Source organism: Amblyomma americanum, chromosome 3 (genome assembly GCF_052857255.1).
Source record: "Amblyomma americanum isolate KBUSLIRL-KWMA chromosome 3, ASM5285725v1, whole genome shotgun sequence".
Classification (NCBI taxonomy): Eukaryota; Metazoa; Arthropoda; class Arachnida; order Ixodida; family Ixodidae; genus Amblyomma; species Amblyomma americanum.
This window is the reverse complement of record NC_135499.1, coordinates 106,054,917-106,077,584: the sequence shown is the minus strand read 5'-3', so window position 1 is coordinate 106,077,584 and position 22,668 is coordinate 106,054,917. Positions and strand designations below refer to the sequence as shown.

The following is a 22,668-nucleotide window of genomic DNA, read 5'->3' as shown; positions in this document are numbered from 1 at the left end:
TGCTCTGTTTGCCGATGACTGCATGATATATACTCCGGTATCTTCCGTTTCTGACCAGGAACATTTAGATAATGCTCTGCTTAGTGTCGTTTCCTGGAGTGCAAAATGGGGCATGGAAATAAATACTCAGCAGACTGTGCTCTTGCGGATAAGAAGCAAGAAAAATTCATTTTTCTTCAACTATTGCATTAACGACGTTTCAGTTAAAGAAGTGTCAAGGTACAAGTATCTTGGTATTGTAGTAAACTCGCAACTAAAATGGAATGACCATATTGACCACACTAATCCTCAGGTTAACGTAAACTTGGTTTTCCTCGCCATAAACTTAGGGGCGCACCTATCAGCTGCAAGCTATTAGCCTGCAATACGCTTATAAGACAAAAACTCGAATATGCCGCTATCGTTTGCGACCCCCATGCAAAAATACATAAGAGAATTAGAAAAAATACAGAGACGCGCAGTACGTTTTATATTTAATAGGTACTATAGAACTGATTCCCCATCTTCGTTAATGGTAGCAAATGATATTAAACCACTCCACGTCAGGCCCGCCTATCCTTACTTCACCAACTAATTCATGGAAAAACTAGGCATTTCTCCACTACGCTATGTGCAGTTTTCAGAAACGCGTAGAACTGGTCGTCATCATAATCACACTTTATCAATACTTCGCGCATTCTAACGCTTTTACATTTTCTTTTTTTCCGCGAACGATTGACGAATACAACACCCTGCCTGTACGAGTGATATCGGCTGTTGATTTTGACAAGGCACTTTGTGAGCTATTTTAGATGTATGTGCTACATTACACAATTTTATTGTTCTGTGTTTTATGATGTAGCTGCTCTTGTATTGAGTGAGTGTATTTTTCTGCCCTCCCTGCCTGGACTCAAATGAGTGTCTGCAGTATTGTGGAAATAAATAAATAAATAAATAAATAAATAAATAAATAAATAAATGAATAAATATGACATGCGGCTGCCAACAAAAGGAAGTATTTGATATTACAACTCAGCCAACGCGGGAGGGGTGGGAGGCGGCACTGTCTAGATCGGAAAAAGACATCAACGTCCGCTTATCGAATGAGCAAGGGGCAGCAGCTTACGCCAATGGAGTCCCGGAATAAGGACACCACCCTCCTACACCACCCTTTCTACCTTTATTACAATAAATATTTTCGTCATCATCACGCGTTCACACAGATGGACAGACAGACAGGCAGATGGACACAAGTGCGCTTGCAGACGCGCGTATGAACGCACACGCCGAGCTTTGTTCTCTTCGCAGCCGTGTTTGGCGGCAGCGGCAAGATATGAAGCTGCTGTCTGGCAACCCTGTCAACATCCGAGGGGACGCAGCTTATTTTTATGCCGATCGCCGGCGGGGATTATTTCCACTGCTCTGGAATTCGCCACAGCTGAAAGTAGGTCCTCAAGCACTTGATTCTATCTGCTTGCTTTCTTCTTGCATAGGCCATTATGTGCGCGAAAAAAGTTAAAATAAAAATGCATGTGCCTAACTCCGCTCTCCACGCTGTTATGTAGAGTACAGCACAGCATAAAGGTAGCCGGTGGGTGCTCAAATAATCTGGGAAGTGCGCAATCCTCGTGCGGCAACGGGATGCTCACCTTATAAGTGTATGCTGCGTTTCTTGTAGGTATTAGAAGATTACAAACCTATGGCTGCACTCTGTGTTTCGTGAGGGAAAAAATTGTTTCTTTTTTTTGGTCTGGAGTCGGTGTTACAATGCGAGGAGAGGCGTCTGCTATAAACCGAGCAGCAGACTGTTTCCAACTGTCGTTACTAAGGCGACGTCACGTCCCACCGTTGTCGGCAGCGGTCGCCCTGCACCTCGGTGTCGATGTGGCGCGCGGCTTGAAAATTTCACCGTTGTCTTCTGTGCAGTGCGATAAATTTATCTCCAATATGTTTACTATTAATTGCGCACTGCCTCCTGTAAGCAGCCAGTGAGCACCCCAGGGCATCTGTATTTCGCAAATTTCGCCGTTCCGTGCGGATAAAAATTTTAAACATACGTCGACAAGCATCGTCTGACAATTGATCCACGCATGCCGGCGCCGCTAAGCAACTATGATGTTCTTTAAAGCTGCTCTAGAGAGGAATCTGAACTCGTCTTTTACCGCGCGAACTCGATCTACATGTTCCGATCATTATTAAAATTGCGAATTATTATCTTGTGCGGCTGATTGCCACAATTAAATTGGATCTAACGTCCCGGCTCCCGCCTTTTTTTGAACTCAACGCGGAAGGTAGGCGGAGTCAACCAACGCGTGAAGTGCCTTTCGCCAGTCCAGTGGCGGCTTCACTTTCGCTTTTACTTAGTTTTTTTTTAGGTTTCTGTGAATAAACAGTTTCAGTTACAGACAATATAGCCGCAAATTAGGCCCACGGAAATAAAAATACATGTGGACTCTTTGATCTACGTGTCACTCCGCCGATGGCAGAGCGCAAAGCCGCCACGGGACTGGCTGACGCATTAGTTGATTCCTCCTACCTTATGCGTTGAGTTCAAAAAAAAAAAAAAGGGCGGGAGCCGGGGTGTTTAATCCGATTTAATTAGGACAATCGGCCGCACGGGACAATACTTCGGTGTTTCTAGGAATGCCCGGAACGTGTAGATCGAGTTCCCGCGGTAAAAAAACGAGTTCAGATTCCTCTTTAGTGCACCTTTAAGTCAAGTAGAGCGCACGAGCTTTGATTTTTTTCGCACTGTAGTAGTCTTGGCGGCACCACAGGCTTCGTGAGACATCGTAGAGCAGACGCCTTCATGAAACGAGAGTGTATGAAGTCTGCTTCACAGGCTACGTTATTGTTATTTCATTTTTAGATCCAGGCTGTTTTTTTATTCATTGGTTATTTAATTTAGTCTCTTTTCAACAGGAAGCTCTTTTTCTTATGTTTAATGCGTGAGGCTTAAAAACTGCATTTATTGCGAGCTTCTCACGCTTCCTGGTTCTAACGTTCATCTCCGTTTTCCCTGCTGTTTGTGAACTTTATACGATCTTTTAAATTCATCATCATTCCAGAGCATTTTGTGACATACCATTGGTCACACATAACTTTTTATTTGGCTTTTCTTTCGTTTTGCGGTTATGCATTGCTGGAACGTACCTATATCTGCTCCTATTCCCACGTGTTACAGATCTTGATTGTCCCTTGCGTTTATATTGTGCCTCCTCACCAGCTGACCGTGGGTAGCTCGGGCCATGTGTGCCATGTGGTGACTTCTCCTGAAACAAAGTTGAAAGATGGCTCCCGTCCCATACACTCCTGTGTATTTGTCCATGTCTTTTTTTTATGCTCCCTTTGCGTTAAAGATAAACTTTACTCCGTTTTAAGGTGCGCGATAACGCATACCTGGCGGATAAAGCGACATAAATGTTTGGTTTATGGTTTGGTGTATGGGGGTTTAACGTCCCAAATCGACTCAGGCTATGAGAGACGCCGTAGTGTAGGGCTCCGGAGATTTCGACCGCCTGGGGTTCTTTAACGTGCACTGTCATATCGCACTGTAGACGGGCCTCTAGAATTTCGCCTCCGTCGAAATTCGACCGCCGCGGCCGGGATCGAGCCCGCGTCTTTTGGGCCAGCAGCCGAGCGCCGTAACCACTCTGCCACCGCGGCGGCTGGCAACATAAATGTAACCTAGTGATATTTCCGGCATGATAAGGTGTACACATGCTGCCTTTGTTTTCCCCCGCGCAGTGTCAGGTAAAAAGTACTCATTCCACGCCGAATGGAATGACGCGAGCACCTACACTATCAGGAACTTCATCCTCAACTTCTTCACCAGGGATTCAACAGTGGAAATGGTGAGTTATCCACCTTACATCGTTCTCTGAACAGTCTACATCGCGACCAGTAGCAAGAGCACGTCAGGTTATTGGCCCTTGTCCTAGTGGCTTAATGACGTCAGAAGTAACGAGGCCTTTATACAGTGCAGATGTGCACACCTGGCGACTGCACAGCGTTCACGAACAGCCCAGGTCTATTCGTCTTCGGGTGCTGGTACTCAGGAAAGAAAGTTTTAAACTCAAATTTGTGCTTTCCAGATTACTTGTCGGTTGCTCCACCATTTATCCGTTTGTACACGCCACCAGTATGTTCCTCTGATAATCGTTGTGGCTGCAGAGGGCGTAGAATAAACAACAACAAATGAGCCCCGTAACTGTATGCTCCTCAGATCGATGTGAAGACGCGCCGGGTGTTCCTGCGTCGCACCGAGTGCGAGAGCTGTACGCTGCGCGACCTGTACGCGGGCAACGTGGTGGCCATCCTGTCCCGGCACCTCCGCATCGTGGGCTACGCGGACACCCAGACCGCCGCTTTCCTCGGCCCCAAGCACGAACGGTGAGTACTGTGCGTAAAAGCGAGCATGCATCGTTGCCTGGCTAAATGCCTAACTGTGCGAAACATAGCTGTCATGCTTGCACAACTCTGTCACACAAAAACTGTACAGCGTTTCAGCCTGCAGGCTGCCCGCACTTCATCGCACAGCGGTGCGTCGTAGCACACCTTGCCACTGAAGAGGAGGCGTCGGGAGATGCGAGTCTTTCAAGTGCAGTGTTTTCAAAGATGGCCACGCGTTAGAAATTCACCGCGTGACTGGCCGGCACATGACACGTCGTGCTGTCACGAATGCCGAAGTGGTCGGCGCGGGCCATTAATGAGCCCTTCTTACGTGCTTGTGTGGCACGAATTCCGGGTACATGACGTTCAATCGTGTGAGTAACGGGAATTAAAGGGAGTTAGCAGGTCAGAGCCCTGCCGTTCCAGCCGACGTTTCTTCCTTTTAAAGTTTCTCTTACTCCCTATTCAAAAAGCGGTTTAGTATAGTAAAACTTTTAGCACGGATCTTGTGAGATCTAATCACAAGCATTTTATTTTATTTTAGTATCTGCTGCCCTGAATGAATTCCAAGGACCACCGCAGGCAAGCCTTGTGCTCAGCTGCACAGCTCCTTAGCCCGGGGCCAGCTGATCGTGCAGAGTTTGCAACAATAGACAACCTGCATGGCGTCTTTCGCGGTTAACCGCAAGCTTGAATGATTAGCATTACAGTAAATTTATTAGCGCTACTGCGGAATGGCGCAGTCACTTGTCCTCCGCCGAACGAGATTACTTTGCACTCGGTAAGAGTTCGGCGTTAATCACTGAGGCAATATGATTTTTGCAGCACAAGGTGAATGGCAGTATTTATAACGCTAATATTGAGCAGGATAACCTTGCTTTGAAAGCTGACAAAGGTCGATTTAGATCATTGAACGCTGCTATAAAGAAAAGACAATGCGTGTGCAGCTTTTGTCAAAAGTGTTGAGCCCAAGCAGTTTGCATCTGGGACATGCTCACTATGCGTTGCCGGTGTTCCAAATCTATTGAAGGCAATAGCAACTCTCGTCCGCTTCACCCCTCAGAAAGTTGCGGCCCTTGCGGATACTACAAGGGCCCCACTATAAGGCTTGCAAACCCTCTTGGGCTCTACATGTGCTAGCTAGAACGCGATGGCCAACCTGTAGATATTGCTGTCCTGTCTCAGACAGAAGCCGTCTATAGATCTCGCAAGTGCCTAGGCGCGCTTGGTCTCCTCATTTGCATTGCCTGAGACGGAAAAGCAAAGTGACTAATCCTGGTTATACGATGTGGGCTCAAAACAAGGGAGGTACAGAGATTGCCAAATGTTTAGAACCCAGGAGGGTTTGCTTCTAAGCCGTCTAGTGGGGCCCTTGTAGCACCCGCGCAAGTCCTGACCTCCGGAGAGAGAAGGGCCGGAGTTTCTCTTACCTTCAAGGTATCTGGAACTGTGAGGACTCATAACGAGGCCCAGAAGCAAATTGGCCTCTAAATTTTTGACAATAGCTGCACATGGTTGTTATTTTTTTATATCGATGCGCACCGAAAAGTCACTAAAGAGGTTGTCGTCGGGTTTTAACAAAATTTAGCACTGTGTCGTCGTAAAACGCTGTAGAGCTTCGAACGGTGAGGATATTTCGCTGTGCAACCGGTTCCGGTTGCCGGGTGCCGGTATTTTGCTTTTTCACTTTCATATTGATGATTTCAAATTCATGATTCATGAATATTCATGATTTAAAATTCAGTCATGTGGTTTTGCTGCTGCTGTTTCCTGTTAATGGAGGCCTTCATGAGGAATCTCAAGAAACGTCGAGCGATCGACAAATCGGCGCCGAGATCCGCCTGCCGTCTTGCCGAGTTGCAGCATTGCGAGAGCTGACTTTCGACTTAACGTTTACTGAGAGTACGGCAAGTTACGTAGTGCCTATGCGCTTGCGCGCTTTTTGAGTGAGGTATTACAGTCGTGTCTCCGACCCGCCCGTTTATTGGCGAGTACGAACGCAGAGCTGTGCTCGTGGTGAAACCGGCTGGCGTGCGGCGCCTGGGAGACGTGTGGGCGGCCATCGAGGCAGCAGACGCCACGGTGTGCAAGGCCCTCATGCACCGGCTGACGCCCCAGGACGTCAAGCTGCTCAGCGCGGACTCGCAAGAGCCGTAAGTCCTGGATGTCACGCAATTTGCTCTCGATGGAACAAGTCACGTTGGAAATGTCGGTGGTCGCAGTGCATAAGTTGACCGTACGCCGGCACGTATGCTGAGTACTCCCCGTGATATGTATGTCCCGTGAAAGTTTTCATCGTTGCAGTAGTGTTGAAATCTGGGTCAGTTGGCACATATTCAGGAGTAAAACCAGTCAACCTGGACAGCCTGTCTCAAAGGGTGAAGAATTGCAAAGGGAATCGCCTCCGCGTGTTTTTCTCTGCAAAAACGCACAAGGCTGACTGCCCTTTGAGAATCATTAATTGTGACAGAGGCAGGCACGGGGCAGAAGTTAGTGGGCCAGTATTTGCAGAGACTTCTACAGTCCATCACTGTTCAGGACCCTTACTGTGTTGCGAGCGCGGCTGCAGTGATTGAAGTTCTGGACAAAGGCATCCCTGGAGCCAACAGTGCGTTTTCCATTGACATTGAGGACTTGTTTTACAGCATCCCCCATGGTGATCTATTTGTTGCTCTGCGTGAGCTGATTGAACAGCAGGGTCAAGTCGCCTTTCAAAATGCTTGTGGCGTTTCTGTGGATACGTTCCTTGAGCTGTTAACGATTTATCTTTCTTCCACAGTTGTTGATTTTAAGGATAGCATGTACGTGCAGAAAAAAGGAATCTGTATTGGGGCAAGCGTAGCACCAGTATTGTGCCATATATTTTTAGCAAAGTTTGACAACACGTTGCAAGGCGTTCTTTTTGACAAACATGTGTGCAGAATTTTTAGATATGTTGATGATTTCCTGATTCTTTTGAATCTTTCACCCAGTGACTCATTGCATGTGGTTGTAAACTAGATTTTGACAGCTTTTAAAGCTTGCTCGAGTGCCCTCAGTTTTACATATGAACTACCCGCTAACCACTCGATTAGATTTTTAGAACTTCAATTAACATTTCATGACGATGGCCATGTTTGCTGGTGCTTCATGCCTAGAACTAAGAAGTCCTTATTACCGTACTCGTCAGCTCATTCCAAGATTGTCAAGAGGGGGATTGCTACTAACTGCTTCTGTAATGCACTGCAAAAGAGTTGCCACCGCAGCATGAAGACCAGCTTCGATATCTAGTACAAACGTTTGGAGGCGGCCGGTTTTCCAAACGAACTTCTGAGGGCAGTGGCCGAAACGCTATTGCAAAAGATGAAGCTTCGAGACGTCAAAAGGGTTGACCCAAAGACAGTGGAAAGGAGAAATTTTGAAGTCGTGCCTTATGTGCATAAAGTCGCCCACACCATCAAAAAGGTCGCCGGAAAGCAGGGCGTCAATGTTGTGTTTTCAGCTCCCTGCAAGCTTTCACGCCTGTGCTCACGTGTTGCACGTGGCGGGACTTATCGGCCGGTTTGTTCGACGCAGCATGAAAACCGCTACGTCAACTGTGCCACAGGTGTGGTTTACAAAATTCCGTTGATCGGCGAAAAAGTGTGCATTGGGCAAACAGGCCGATGTATTAATGACAGACTAAGAGAACACCACAACTCTCTGTCCCCTACTGACGGCGCTAACTTGCCTCGACATTGCCGGGAATGCGGTTGCCACCCGCTTTTTTCCAATGTTAGTATTGTCGGCAGAGGAAAGGGAAAATTTGAGCGCGGATTCCTCGAAGCGTTCCTCATTAGTATTCAAAGAGATGATTGTATCAGCAGTCCTTCTATCTACCTTATGCAGAACGAACTTAGCTTCCTTTCGCAACGGCGTTAGATCACAGCTTATCTTTAGATGTAGATTGTTGTTAACTGAGCTGCGCAAACTTTGCCACTTTTCCTGGGAGTCTGTTTTCTTCTATAAAGCACAGTTGCTAGTCCAGTCGTCGTGTGTGTGCCTCCTCTCTTCGCTGTGTTCCGTCTTTTGACTGGTTTTACTCATTTTCATCGTTGCCGGTGTTCAGCCTCGCTGTACGACTGTGACGTTTCCAAGAAGAAAGGGTGTTATGGAAGATAGATAGCTGGTGACCTTACACGACAAGGCATGCATACACTGTGGGGCGTGGATATTGCCTACAGCGCGAAGGCACATAACTGTATAATCCCTTGAAACAGCTTAGTTAGACGTTAACTTGTACCCGCCTAAAAGACTAGAATAGAGAGAAAATAGGCACGACAGTCGCTATATTCTGTGAGGGCAGCTTTTTTTTGTTTTCCACCTTTTGATACTATATCTGATTAGTCGACTCGCCATACAACCAGCTTGTCATTAAATTTCTAAACTTCGCACCCGCTATTCGCGAACATCGGTCCTTTCCGTGATGTGTTAAGACGGAAACAAGGTGTTCTCTAAACTGAGTTCACAGAAGGAACCAGTAAATTAAACTAAGTGAAAAGAAGGCTATCTCGAGCGACGATTTAGTGAGCTTGCTGAGGAAGTGTTACACCACCGCTGTTAGTATTCACTGCCCGTGGCTGACGTCTTTTGCTGCTAGTACGCTCTAAAATTGTCATTCGTTCGCTATTACAACGCGACTTTAGCTTTACCGGCAGCACGGAACAGAGCGACCAGCTGCAGTGCCTCCCGCCGTGTTTGCAGCGACAATAGAAGTTTTTAGCTATACCGGAGACGTATTAGCGCAGATGTGCAGCGGTTCACCGGACGACGCCTGCGCACGCGCAGTGACAAGGGGGGTGGGGGGCTACATCAAGGCACCCTAGGTGGGGCCAGGCGGGATCTTTGGGCGTGCGCAGCCGGAGACCAGTAAACTGGTATATGTCTCCGGTATCCTAAATACGTCACATTACAGAGCATCTGGTACAGGTTGTCAAAAGCGGTGTATGTCTTTTTTTCTTCCTTTCTCACGCAGAGCCGACTTGAGTCTGTTGGATGGTCCGGTGGTGTGCATCCAGCTTCTGGGAGAGAGGGTGCTCTCGCGGCTGAGAAGTCAGCCGGTGGCGAGGGAAGAAGGAGACGCGGGCGAGGAAGGTGCAGTCCCTGTGCAATATGCACACCCCGGTGATGCGTGCTATGTAAAACGCGAATTTTGGCAGTTTTCGCGAGAGGACATACTATAAGGCAGTCTCATCGGCAAGCTCAAGTACCGCCTGCAGGAGAACAAAAGAGGTCTTTAGGGCGGTAATCATGCCACGTCTGTGGAAAACTGAGGTGATCGGGGCAGGAAAAAAAGCTCTAGCCTGAGACGGGTAGTTGGGTTGGGTGAGAGGAATTACGGTGGTTATCTTGGACAACATAATAGGCACCTTGGTAAAGAGAGAAAAAGCTGGACGTATGTGTTAGCCGCCGACTAGAGGATATGGTGACCTGGGTTCACAGAATTTTTTCTACGTGATAGGCCCGCACGCGTTATATGATGGCATTTTGCCGCAGAAAACTCCGCAAGGCTCAGAATGTATCCGGGATGACGCTAGGGCATCGCGTATGCGCTCTCTTCGTAGAGCTCTTACTCAAGAGTTTTGGAGCGCACACAGGTCACAGACGTGTTCACATTATTCACTTGTTATCGAAGGGCAACGAAACAGTATTTTCGCTGGGTGTGAAAAACGACAAAGGCGCATCGGACGTTGCTAGTGGGAGCTAAAGAGAATGCAGCGAAACTTCTTCGATGTGGTTTGTTAAAAAACGCAACAGGAAAACTTTTTAGCCAGGAAACCGTTTGATCCAAACCACCTTTTTTTTTTTATGACATGTGACACCTGCTGAATGACGTGTGACACCTTCATTTCACAAAAAATGTCGATCTGAATTTCTCGACGCAAGGTCTGAACAGCCATTTTTCTAGCACTTAACTATTTCAGTATGCATTTCCGTTTTCCTTAGCGCTGATGAAACTGCACAACGCATCCGATCAGCCGATGGCAATGGCGAAAGTAACGGTGATCTCTTCCGCGTTATTTTTGGATGCTTCTCCTTTGTGCAATAGTGTCCCGCGGAAAAGCCATCGCAGCGGCTGACCGTAGCAGCGTTGTTGCTCTTCCTACAGAGTTCCCCAGACCCGGCAGGCTCATATGTAATCGCATGGTTTTAGTTCTCGAATGCTTCGCTGCCCCCCAGATCTTAGGCGCTGCGAAGAAGCAGCTGCCTATCTCCCCTTCATGTCGCACTCCATTAGAACAGCTCGTAGGTTATATTATGAAGCAGATTATTTTTTTACGCATCGTCCCTGTGCATTTATGCGCTGCAGAGAAGCCACCATGACGGAAGACTGTTGCTGCGTTGCATCTATCCATGTCGATCGGCCCACTCGTGCGCTTGGTCACTGAACCTATTATACGACGAATTTGTCGGAATCTTGGGCGTGGTAGCCGGGAAGTGGTGTCATTCGGGAACGCATTAACCGGGAGAAAAATAGTGTAACTCTGTGAGAGGTTTTTATTGCCCGCGATTTTGAGCACATGAACCTGGCGACAGTATGAACCGTGAATGTATCATTGAAGTTTTGCTTATTTGGAAAAGAGACGGAGGATAACTTGTGCATCTCCTGCAAAGGTCATCGCGGCCTTGGCTGGCGACGTTCTCCAGATTTGGTTTTCTTTGTGACAGACGATGATTCTTTAAAAATAACCCCGACACTATATTTAGGCTGGTTTAAACATCTTAACATATATCAAACCATTGTGGTCGAATTCACCTATCTGGTCACCGCAAAGCTGAGGAACACTCCTGTCGCCTCGTTTTTTCAAAACTAATTTCACGCTCAAGTGCGGGGAAATTTTTGCGGTGCATTACTGTACGATTACTGTACGAATTTTTTACTGTACGATGCATTCTGTTCCCGTCCCTTGTGAACGCAACAGGCGCACTGCAAAGCTTCTGTTGGATGTCGAAGGACAAGTGTTCAGCTGAAGAGGTCAGTACTTCGTTCTCATTTTGAAAACTACTGAAAGAAAAAAAACAAGACGGAGCAAATGTCAGCGGCGTTTCCTTTTTGTTCATGCCCCACCTGCACCAAAAATTTGCCAGGATAATTATTGCGCCTGTGACCTAGTGAGCGCGTGGTCCTACTAGGCGATGCAGCAACCGCTTCCGCTTGACACTTCTGTTAATATAGGTGTCTAGATAGAGCACGCTATTGCTCGCGAGCTCACGAGAACAAAACAAAAGGCTGCACTCCGACCGCGCGCGCACTGACCCGGGTACGTGCTTCGAAAGCTCGCTCGCTCGCTGGCTGTTGCTGATAGGAAGAAATAAAAGGAAAGTGCACGGGCCTGCCCACTGGCTCTAGCTGAGCCACGCTCGCTGCCACGTGCTGAAAGTTGAAGAGTTGAAGTATAGGAGTGCAAAGAGTGAAAGAAAAGACGCGCCGCGCTAATATAACACGAGCCGATCCCGGAGGCAGTGCAATACCGGGCCGATCCGTGCCGGAGTGCTTCAAGCACAGTAGTAGCAAACTGCACAGCAAGCACGGTGCATTTTTTTTGTCTGTTGTATTATTAACATTGTTATTCCTTCTCTTTTCTTTCTTTTCTGCCTTTTGCTGCAGTATCGCACGTGATTCTGCAAGGCAAAGTTTAAGGAAAACGACTTAAAGAGTAGACACGCCATGTATACCGCGCAGTTATAATAAAAATAACGAAACAGCAAGTAAATGAACCATCTTTTCATGCACAGGTGCGGACATAAGTAAATGGACCACGCTATTCTGTTGAGTGCGATCACTCATGCCCCGGCGGAAATCTGGCAACACTGTGTTTCCATTATGAAAAACAGCGTGAAAAAGAAAACGCCAGGGCCAGAATATCCAAAGGCGCACTATGAACGCTAGTCTGTTTTCATACATTTTGGTCCTCGTGTTTTTTTTATATATATATCCGCTGTTTTTCATTTTTCATAACCGATTGTTGTTACCAACTCGCTTAACTCTCTCTAATGCGTGCCCATGAGTAGCATATATCACTAGCAGCCTGCACAGGCCATACATCCCAACCTCCATTAGGTAACGCGTAATTGGTGTTAGAAAACGATTTCATGCTCTGTTTACTTCTGTCCGCACCTATATACTCATCTGAGGGCATCTAGAAACGCCAAAGAAAATCTCATTCCCGCCTGGTGGATGCTGAAACTGTACCACAAGAGTGCGTAGTATGCGCTTGTTTTTATTTGATTGCCGCCAAGTCCTTGTATACGTGAATCGCAAATGAATCTAAACGTAGAACCGCGATTAAAAACACGAGTCAGCGTCTTTCGTATGCTAAGGTTGCGGCATTTCACGCTTTCAAGCTACGAATCGGGCATAGCACTCTCGTAGCACTAATTGAATGATACAATGAATTTATTTATTATGAAAGAATTTTATCGATCGAGTCTTTGGAATGGCTCAGGCCCTTACGTGTTCATTTTATGGTTGCATTATTCGGCCTCTAATATGTTCAGGGTGGCTCCCACATGCGAGTTTTCAATCGTTTTTATTGCACGTGTGAACTTTGTAAAATTCACACGCTGCCGTTGTCTGCTGATCTGTTTTCTTCAGGAATCTGCTGTGCTCTTTGGCGGGAAGTTCGAGCGGCGGTGCAACACTGCAGTTTTCGAGAACACCGCGTGCTGCGTGGTCAAGCCGCACGTCTTCAAAGATGGTTTGTCCTTTTCTTACTATTCAACAAAAAGCGTGAATGGGTCTCTGAACGAAATGACGGCACTGCCTATTCACTCGCGTGCTCGACGCCAAGAACGTCGGTGTTAAACTGAAGTATAGCCAAGGTCGCCGGATCGATCCCGGCTGCGACGGCTGTATCGATGGAGGATGAATGTTTCACAAAAGCCTCTCGTGTGCTATGCGATGTCGACGTTCGTTAAAGATCACCAGGTGTTCTAAATTAATCCGGAGCCCTCCGCTACAACGTCCCTCATAGCAGAGCAGAAGTTTGCGCTGGTTGGGGAAAATTCACTATGGCGCAGACTGGACGAAACACAAAACAAGGATATAGATGACACGCTTGTGATGCCTTTTTCTTCCTTCGTTTGTGTCTTGCCCAAATGGCGCTGCTTAGCACTATTATTTCTTTCTTAGCCTAATTAGTCGCTTTGGTACGGTGAAACCGCATAATAATACAATCACAAACCGAAGAAATGTGCAGATATACAGTTCTCTGTGACCAGACATAGAGAAAAAAGAAAGTGAAATGTTATCGCGCTGCCGCGGAACGCGCTAAGTTCAGCGAAAACTGTCGGCGTGCTACTTGCTGTGTTTTGCTAACGCCTATGGCGTACAGGGGAGTCCAAGACCTACAGATGGTGTGGCAACCTCAGGCACCACAACGATCGCAATGGACGCACGGCCACGTGCACGGCGCTGGTTACCTGACCGGTTACGTCACCGGATGTAGACTGTCTATACTGTGGCTGTGAATCTGCCGAGGATGGCTCCGTATTATCTATTTCACTGTAAAAAAAAAGAACTACAACAAAAACGCTGTGTTACTGCTGAAGTGCATAGGAAACCCTTGCTGCTGTCTGCTTGTTCAGAAGTAAAGTAGCCACCCGTTCCCTTTTCTTCTGCATATTTTGAAGTATTATGATCGTTTCGTCATGCCCAACACGCAAAGGCAGATGAGGAGTTACGAGAGGAGAGCGCTGTGTTCTGTTTCCCTCGATGAAGCAGGACCTTGAGCGCCGGTAGACAAGAAACGGCGCGAGTGAGTTGAATTTCCCGCCCTTCTTGTCCGCATTGTGCTAGCGTCCAGTTCCATCAAAAGGAGCATGCAGCAGCGCATGACGTGCATACGCAGGTGCGCAGCGGCGTGACTTGAAAAGTGGCTCTTCTGTCGCGTGGTTGGCGGCTTTCACAGCGAAACTTTTCATTGCTCTCTCATAAGACACCGCCAGCATTCTTCCCACGATATAGGAAAGAATTCGCAAAAGAAAAGACTGTACCACAAACGAGCCTTGTGAAAACGTGAACGAAACCACGTAGGGTTGAAAGGGGCATTACTATGCCGATTTCTGCTTATGAGTATAAAAGTTGGAACTATAGATAAATCCACCTTGTGTCATGGTGCTCTTTGGCCACAGATGCCCTTGCGTCATTAAAATACGTCGCCATCATCATCATAGTCTCTGCGGCGAAGAAGTCGTCAGTGTGTATACACGAACCCTCGACCTTCCGGCAGCATCCGCCGAAAGAAGCACCCTCTATTGCGCGCAGCACCAAATAATGCATCTCCAACCAGCGAACCTCTACCCATCACCCATACAGCGCCGGAGCTAAAAAAATTACAGGATTGCACTTCAGTCTGCTTAAGAGCGCGAATGCGAAAGTCTTTCCCGTGTCCTCTTTCTTTCTTCATTTTTCATTTTACGCGACAACATATACAACTCGTTCGGGCGAAAAGCCGTCGGCGTCGTAGTAGTAGTAGCTGTAGTCAGAGGCCGTGTATTGCGAAACATAACACCATGGAATATCGGTGGGAACAACCTACTAACATGCTGTTGTAGAATCACTTAAAAAGTAACGTGGAACAAATCAGTGCACTTAGTTCAACACAACACATGAACAATGTTGCCTCTGTCATGATATCTTTGTGTTCTAGCTTGGGACGGCGAAATCAAATTCAATTCCGCCATGTGCGGCGATCATTGCAAAAGCGCTAAATGAAAATGCGCAGGGTGAAACCAACACTGATAATGCAGGTTTGTGGCATTACATTGTTTGACCGCCCACCAGTTTTTTTTTTCTTTCTAAGTTAAAACGGGAATTTTCATCTGTTATAACTGGCACTCTGTCTGGCCGAGTGGCCCAGGCCTTCAGATGAGATCCAGCGGCCGTGTACTGCGAAGCATAACACCATGGAATATCGGTGGGAACAAACTTATGCCGCTGTAGAATTACTTAGAAGTAACGCGGAACAAATCATTGCGCACTTATTTCTTGACTACTGTGCTGGACTTGACGTAATACTCCGTTAGTTGGAACTGCAATTGTTTTCCTTTTTTTTTCCAGGGAATGTCAGCAGAGTGCTACGCAAGATACTTAACTCGGGCTTCGACATCACAGCACTCCAAATGGTAAGCGCCTCACAAAGGTGCACCGTGTGATGCCGGTCAATGTGGTGGATTTGCACAGGCATTGCTCGAATGCAAATAACAAAGATATACACGTTGCCGCTTTTGGTTTTTCCCAGATTCCTACACCTTGCTTTGTCGGATTGAATACATATACTTTACTGCCGCAAATTATTGCAGCTGTCCAGTTGTAAAACACTTTACTGCCACTGTTTACAGTTTAGGCTGTAGACTTTCAAAGCGTGCCCCGTGTACCCTGTTAGACGCACTACAGACTCGTCAAAAAGTCGGCTACCTTCCTCTCTCCCCTTTCTATCTCTCCCTTCGTCCCCCTTCCCACATGTAGGGTAGCATGCTACACATCGCCTAGATAACCTCCTTGCCTTTCCGTCCATCATTTTCTCTCTCTCTCTCTCTACTGCCACAGCACTAATTGCGTTCTGGGACACAGGTGCTCAAAAGCGCGTCACCCGAGTATCAATTCATTTCATATTGGCCACAGATAACCCGGTCGCTGCATACATGACACGCAAGTTGCTTCTCATTTACTAACAGCTTTTGATAGCACATAAATGCACATTTGGTCACTACCACAGTGGCTCTCATACGCATTGTGGCGCAGCAGCATTTGTGTATAACGTTCTTGCGCGTTCACCAAGCTAAAGGTTTCTAACAGAGCGCATGCTGTTAGCCAAAGCACGACGTAGCGGTAGCGTCTCGTTTCATCCCGTCTGCGCAAAGTCACGTTACTATGAGCGCTATAGGCTCTTCGCCCTTGTTAAGTATTGTCGGGGAGGGACTGCCTAATTTAAGCACTGCCCTGTATGCCTAGTGAAATGAATTTCATTTTAAAATAAACAGCAATAAAGGACGTGTCACTAGACATAAAATGGCAAAGTGATGAGAGCTGCCAATTCGCCCAGCTCTCCACCTATAGCTTGACCTTCAACAACAGCACCGTCATTCGGTGTGTAATGTATTTGGCATTGATAATGAACGTCAGGAGGACACATGATTCAGTACTCACGGGTTCCGATTTCGTTTAAGGAGTTGATGGCGGTTGATTTTTTTATTGTTAGAGATTGCAAGTACGTCTGTCAAGGCCGAGTAATTATCGCAGATCGAGATCACTGGCAGAAAGTATTAAGGAAATAAGATTAGGTTGGAGCGCACTTGGCAAGCGCGCTTAATATGAGAAGAGCAACTAACGGATATCTAGCGTGCGAAAAGTGCATAACAGTCGTACCTGTATGTACCTATACTTGCGAGGATGAAAGATATGTGGAGGCTGAACAAAATAATTAAATTTAAACCGAGAACAGCGCAGTGAGCTAAACGAAAGGAAAATATATGGCGTAGCATTAAGACACAAAAAGAGAGTGGAGTTGAATACAGATCTAACTCACATTAGTTACGTCTTAGCGGATGTAAAAAGGAAGAAATAGGTTTTGGCCGGAAATACAATTTGGAGAGCACATAACCAATGACTTCTTAGAGCAGCACTGTTGGTTTAAAGGGAAGGAAAAACTAACCAGAGGCTAGAGAGAGTTAGCTGGAGATATGAGGTAGAGAAATTAGCTCAGGTAGCCTGCAACACCTGGCACAGTGCACGGGTAATTGGAGACAATTACGAGAAGCCTTCCCTTCTCCGGCAGTTCGCATAACCAGGGATGAGAAATGAAAACTCAGCCAGGTTGTGGTTGTAAAGAAACTGAACAAAGCGCGTACAGCCACGATGACGACGGCAGCGCTGTGAAGTCCACTGGTCTGGCCCTCGGTAAATGCCCGGATTCGCTAACCCCGATAGTTTGCTCTCACGAGAGAACGGATCGTAACACTTGTCACTATAACCGGCGGTGGTCTGTAACGTCTTTCTGATCGCTCACTTGAAGGAATCCGCGGTGGGTCGTGGAAGGAAGAAATGTGCAAGCGCGTTTGTCAGCAACATGAAAGGACGTGATGACGTCAAATTTTCGGGCAGACGAAGCGTTACGTATTGACACCAAGTCGGATAATGTATCCCTGGAACTGGGGCGAAAGGCGCCTGCCTGTATCGCGCGCCACACTTGCATGTCCTGTGCGATGTACTTTTGTGTTTACTTTCGCTGTCAGTTCACCAGTATCATGGCAAGCGCATTAGCTCTCTGCATCTTCTCTCGTTCCTTGACCTTTCAATTCAGTTCCATCTCGACTGCGCAAAAGCGGAGGAGTTCCTTCTCGTGTACAAAGGTGTCGTGCCCAACTACACGGTAAGTTGATCAGTTTATTTGTCGTGCAGGATGTGCCTTTATATGGCTTCAATGCCTGTGTGAACCGTGCATATCAAAGCGCAGATTATTCACCCATGTTTCACGAATCTCGGTGTTGTACGTTAGTACTCCCTTGTTAATCATTCAGTGAATTACTTGAATGCACCTGTCTGCGTGCCTTCGTTTGCAGCTGAGCCTGGTTACTCCTTAGCTGTGCTATGTCAAAGCAGTCATCTTACACTGAGTTCCACCTCACTTAAATTTCTACTATAAGTGGCCTAACTGCCCAGGCTTCTCTCTAGGCTGCAATGCGATTGTTTTTCAAGCATGAATGCTAGCAATTCGTGCCGCGAAAAAAAAAAAAGAAAGCACGGCTGCTGTATGTGCACTATTACCTCGCACCTTATTTATTCATTCTCACTTTCTCTCCCATACTGAACATGACACCGCAGAACATGGTGCAACAGCTGTGCAGTGGCCCGTGCCTTGCCATAGAGGTCAGAGGTTCGAATGCTGCAAACACAGCCCTCGACTTCAAGGAACTTGTCGGCCCGGCAGATCCCGTGAGGACGCCAGCATGTTTTTTTTTTTTTCCCGGATTACTGATGTTTCGTGCTATAGATTGCTTAGGCAACGTTGTCTCAATGTTTGCCTTGGCGATGAATGTGCATACAAAGGCTGCCGCAGTACACACTGCGGCAAAGCGCGGTTTGCGAAATATATATCCCACCAACAGTAACAATGAAATGGAGGGGAAATTCTGAAGAAATCTGCAGCTCCACTTTTAAATCTTCTATATCAATCATTTATTTCTTTGAACATCAGCCACGGGCACTACATGCTGTGTCCTATCATTAGCGTTTGTTGTACGTTTCATTAGCACCATAACTAAACCTAGCTTCCTTTGTTGAGCACATAATGACCATTCAGCAGGGTTGCATCTTAGCAAACAGATTTCTTTCTTTTTTTTTCCAAAACACTTCATGGCTGTTTTCTTTTTCTCATAAGTTTGAAGAATGAAAGTTGGTGGCTACAAATGCATGGAAGAATACGAAATAGAGGGATATATAAAAAAAAGCAGAAAAAATGCTGTCTAATTACCGAGAAGTGCTTCCGGATCGAGTAATCCCTCGCCCTTAGTTTAAACTTTGTGCGCGGTCTAATTGCTGTCTTTTTTTTTTTCAAATAAGCCTTCCATTGCGAATTTTCCGCACACTAGCTGACGACGCTATTAGTTGGCCGTGGCCATTAATTTTTCCATCTCTGAGAGTACTGTTTCATTGCACTAATGGTCTTTTTGCCCATGTGGAAAACTAGCCGACTGAAAAAAAAAAACTAGTATTGAGGGCGTCCACCTCTTCTGCCAATGGAACCATTGTGTGCTCGCATCCCAGTCTTGTCGTTTTAAGTGCTGTCAACGTATTGCAGACACATACATTAAGCGGTTCCTGCCGTGACTAGTCAAGCCTGCGTTCCCCCTGTTTTAGTGCGAAAGCGCTATTTCGCGAAGTCTAACCGCCTCACCGAGTTTTTGTGAAGCTTGACCTTCAGGGTGACCTTGGCCAAACCATATATAAGTATATAAAGTCAATGTTGTCGCGTCTGGGATTCGAACCCGCGGTGGGGCGAACAGATCAGCCTCGGTGGCCACTGCACGAGAGCACCATGCTATCGCCGGAACCGACCATGCACGCCTCATGTTAAACTTGAACACACTGCAGCGCTGTGCATTGCACGTCGTCGTCTTCATCGAGGAGGAGGAGGAGGAAAAACATTTATTCAGAGCACAAAAACTGGGTGGGTTCAGTACGAGAACCCATTGGTCGTCATCATAATCCGGCCCCTCTCAACCAGCAATTTCTGGTCGAGTGGGCTGTGGCTATGAAGGGTTGCCTCCCAGCGCTCATGAGTCGGATCGGGATTGCTGTCCAAGTCTGGGTTTTCTTGACATTCCCAAACCGCGTGAAAGAGTGTGCCAACTGCTCCACAGAAGGGGCAGGACGAATTGTAGGTTTCTGGGTACCATTTACTCATTAGGTAAGGATTGGGCAGAGTATTAGTTTGTAGTCGCCTGATTATGTGCTCTTCATATGGTTTTGTGTGTTCATCGAGTAATACAACTATCGAACTAATATCGTCGCCAGACGTGCCGACGACCCAGCAAATCATAACCATGAGCCAACCAGGCTAAAAACATCATTTCGCACATCTGCTCGGTTCAACTACGTTAAAACCCTAAGACTTTTTTTTATCCTCTTTCTAGAAGGCGCTCTCGTAAACCCGTTCTCCTCACACACAGCACGCACGCACACTCATATAAATCCACCCGGACTAGGGGAGGGATCTAATCTTTTATAACCCGGAAAACTCGACTTCAACGCGTACTTAAGCCACAAAGGATGGCGACAAGAGTGAAAGGAAAACGAGAAAAGGTTGGAATAAAGGGTCCGGGGTCCCATTAAGCGTGTATACGCTTGTGAACGCGATTAGCAAGGAATGGAAGAGAACAGGAAGTGCTTTGCTTTCCCTCTCTCTCATCCAGGTCGTGGCGAGGAGGCTGTACCCTAACTCACTACGCGCTCTGGTGGGAAGAGATTTGCATCGGAATGGCGTGCACTGCACCGACGTGCCAGAGGACTGCCGCATCGAGGTACGCAGTACGCAGTGCAGTTTATAGCGGTTTCTTGAAGGAATATTATATATATACATATGAAGAGCTAATTTTTAACCATTACAGATTTTTATTTTAAAACTATGAGAGATGCGTCGGTGGGGTCCGTGAAGATGGATTCTACAGCGGTGGGCGGACATTAATGCACGCGATAGAGTTGAATAATTAGACTAATAATGAACTGAAATTAAGTGATAATTTTTTTAGTTTAGATTTTCAGGGGCCAAAGTTATATTGTGAAATCGAACGCTGTCGAGATCAATGATGAGCCCAATTTTTTAATTCTATTCATCTGCAATGTGGTTTCAAACGTCGAGCGTCAAAAACACGCATTTGACAGCTCGTTGGGTTGGCTTTCCCGCGTTGCACATTTTTAAATTGTTGCCGCTCAGATTTGTATTGCAGGAAATACAGACTCCGTTTGTGAATTTTATGACGCAGAAGCAGTTAATGTAGTTTCGGCGACGGTACTACGCTAAGCGACCCCATTTTATAAATATATATGCAACATGGAAAAGCCTACTCAACAAGTTTTGAAATGCATAATTTTGACGGTCGATATTGCGAACCACACTGCTGGCAAAGAAAATCTAAGCACTTTTTCATCGTCCATGTTGGCATCCTTCAATTTTGCAATATAATCTTGCCTCCTAAAATAAAAAATTAAAATACTTATTTTAAGTTATTAATTGTCTAATTAATCATCTCTATCACGTACATAATGTCCGTCTTTCTGTAAAATACACCTACACTACGACATATCTCACAGAGTTTTTACAATAAAAATCTCCAAACAGTAAAAAAAAAAGAATCACCCTGTATACAGCATCCGGTATCAACATTCTTTTATAATAGTATTTTCGCTGAGTTGCCACGTATACCTAGCACCATTTGCGATCCTGAAAACGATTCATAGGTGAAACAACATTGTGGGTTACCAGGTGTTGGAGATAATCTGCATAGTAGCCCACGGAGGAGCCCTACAGAACAAGATTTTTGTAAATGGTGTGGAGATTCGAAGCACGTTCTTCACGGCTTAATTATTGCTTATGTTTGGCTCACAGAAAGTATGAAAACGAGTTTCGCTTGACACTGCAGGAATATATGCGGCGTTTGGAACCTGTAAAACACAAACAGACCATTTTACGGTGAAACTGGAATAAAATAGCTTTAAGAACCCTGGCTTCAAACCGTGAAATTTAGAAATCGATAGGAGAGCGCGTGCCGTGAAGGTCTTGCAGAAAATTTGTTTTGGCTTCTTATGCCTATGACCGTGAGCCGGTGAGCTGAGAAATCTACTGAAGCATATTTCAAGGCAACGAAAATTCAGTTGCTAATCAAGCGCCGTGTTTCGTGCCATCGCCATGCTATGCTTTCGTCTGGTGCGTTGGTTGTTTCTGATTTGGAAGGCTGCAGAAGAGGACAGACGGAATCTCCTAAAGAATTTTGTAGCTGATAACAGGCCCTTTACTGATTACAGTAACAATAACATACGCTTTACTGATTACAGGAACAAGACGCGAAAGAATCGCACAAAACACCTTCAGTTTTCTTAAGCACGAATGAAATTATACAAAATATTTTTGATTGATTGATTGATTGATTTGTTCATTTATTTGTTTATGAAAGTCGCTTATTTTTTAGGGAATGGCAAAAGGCCACGGTGAGGGCCACGCTCGTATTATTGACGCCAACCTCTTTGCTGTCTTTTTCGACACGTATAAAATATTTGAAGAGATTTGTTCGGTTTTATGAACAATTGTTAACATGATCGTCTGCAGCTGGTGGGTATAGCTGGGCCTCTGGATTTTTAGACTGCAATATCATAGAAGGTTAATTGGTTTGATCATAGAAGGTTGTGGCCAAGTACTACACCAGGGTGGCCAAATCCTGCTCTGGTGAGAGAGTGCGTTGTCGGTGCTGGTCACCGAGATCAGGCCGCACTCCAGGCCTGGTTATGCAATTCCATCGACACGCGGATTTTTTTTAAACCCGGTGGAGAGTTGCGCGGCACCAGGATTTGAGCCCCGGTCCTCTTGCACGCGAAGCGGATGTTCTACCTCTACGCCATCGCTGCATTTTTTAGACTGCAATATACAGTCTCATATGACGCTGTCACCATGTCACGTATGTTTTTTTTTTATTCCAGGTTGAATTCTTCTTCCACGCCGGCAAGACCTGAAGTCGTGTACGAACGCAATAAATATTTCTCGGTGGATACGCGGAGACGCGTAT

General features: G+C 46.3%; 2 protein-coding genes across 4 annotated transcripts in view; both read left to right on the top strand.

The window, feature by feature from the left end:
* The window catches only part of AP-1sigma (AP-1 complex subunit sigma-2), a 524,179-nt gene that overhangs the window by 271,665 nt on the left and 229,846 nt on the right, over positions 1 to 22,668 (top strand). The window lies entirely within an intron of this gene.
* Positions 1,223 to 22,650, top strand: nmdyn-D7 (nucleoside diphosphate kinase homolog 7). The gene is made up of 12 exons (XM_077656654.1): positions 1,223 to 1,232; positions 3,727 to 3,833; positions 4,205 to 4,371; positions 6,375 to 6,524; positions 9,365 to 9,483; positions 11,313 to 11,365; positions 12,986 to 13,088; positions 15,452 to 15,516; positions 17,694 to 17,762; positions 18,215 to 18,325; positions 20,305 to 20,412; positions 22,583 to 22,650. Exons 1-12 carry the CDS (start codon positions 1,223 to 1,225, stop codon positions 22,613 to 22,615), a joined length of 1,095 nt encoding a protein of 364 aa, XP_077512780.1. The 3' UTR covers positions 22,616 to 22,650.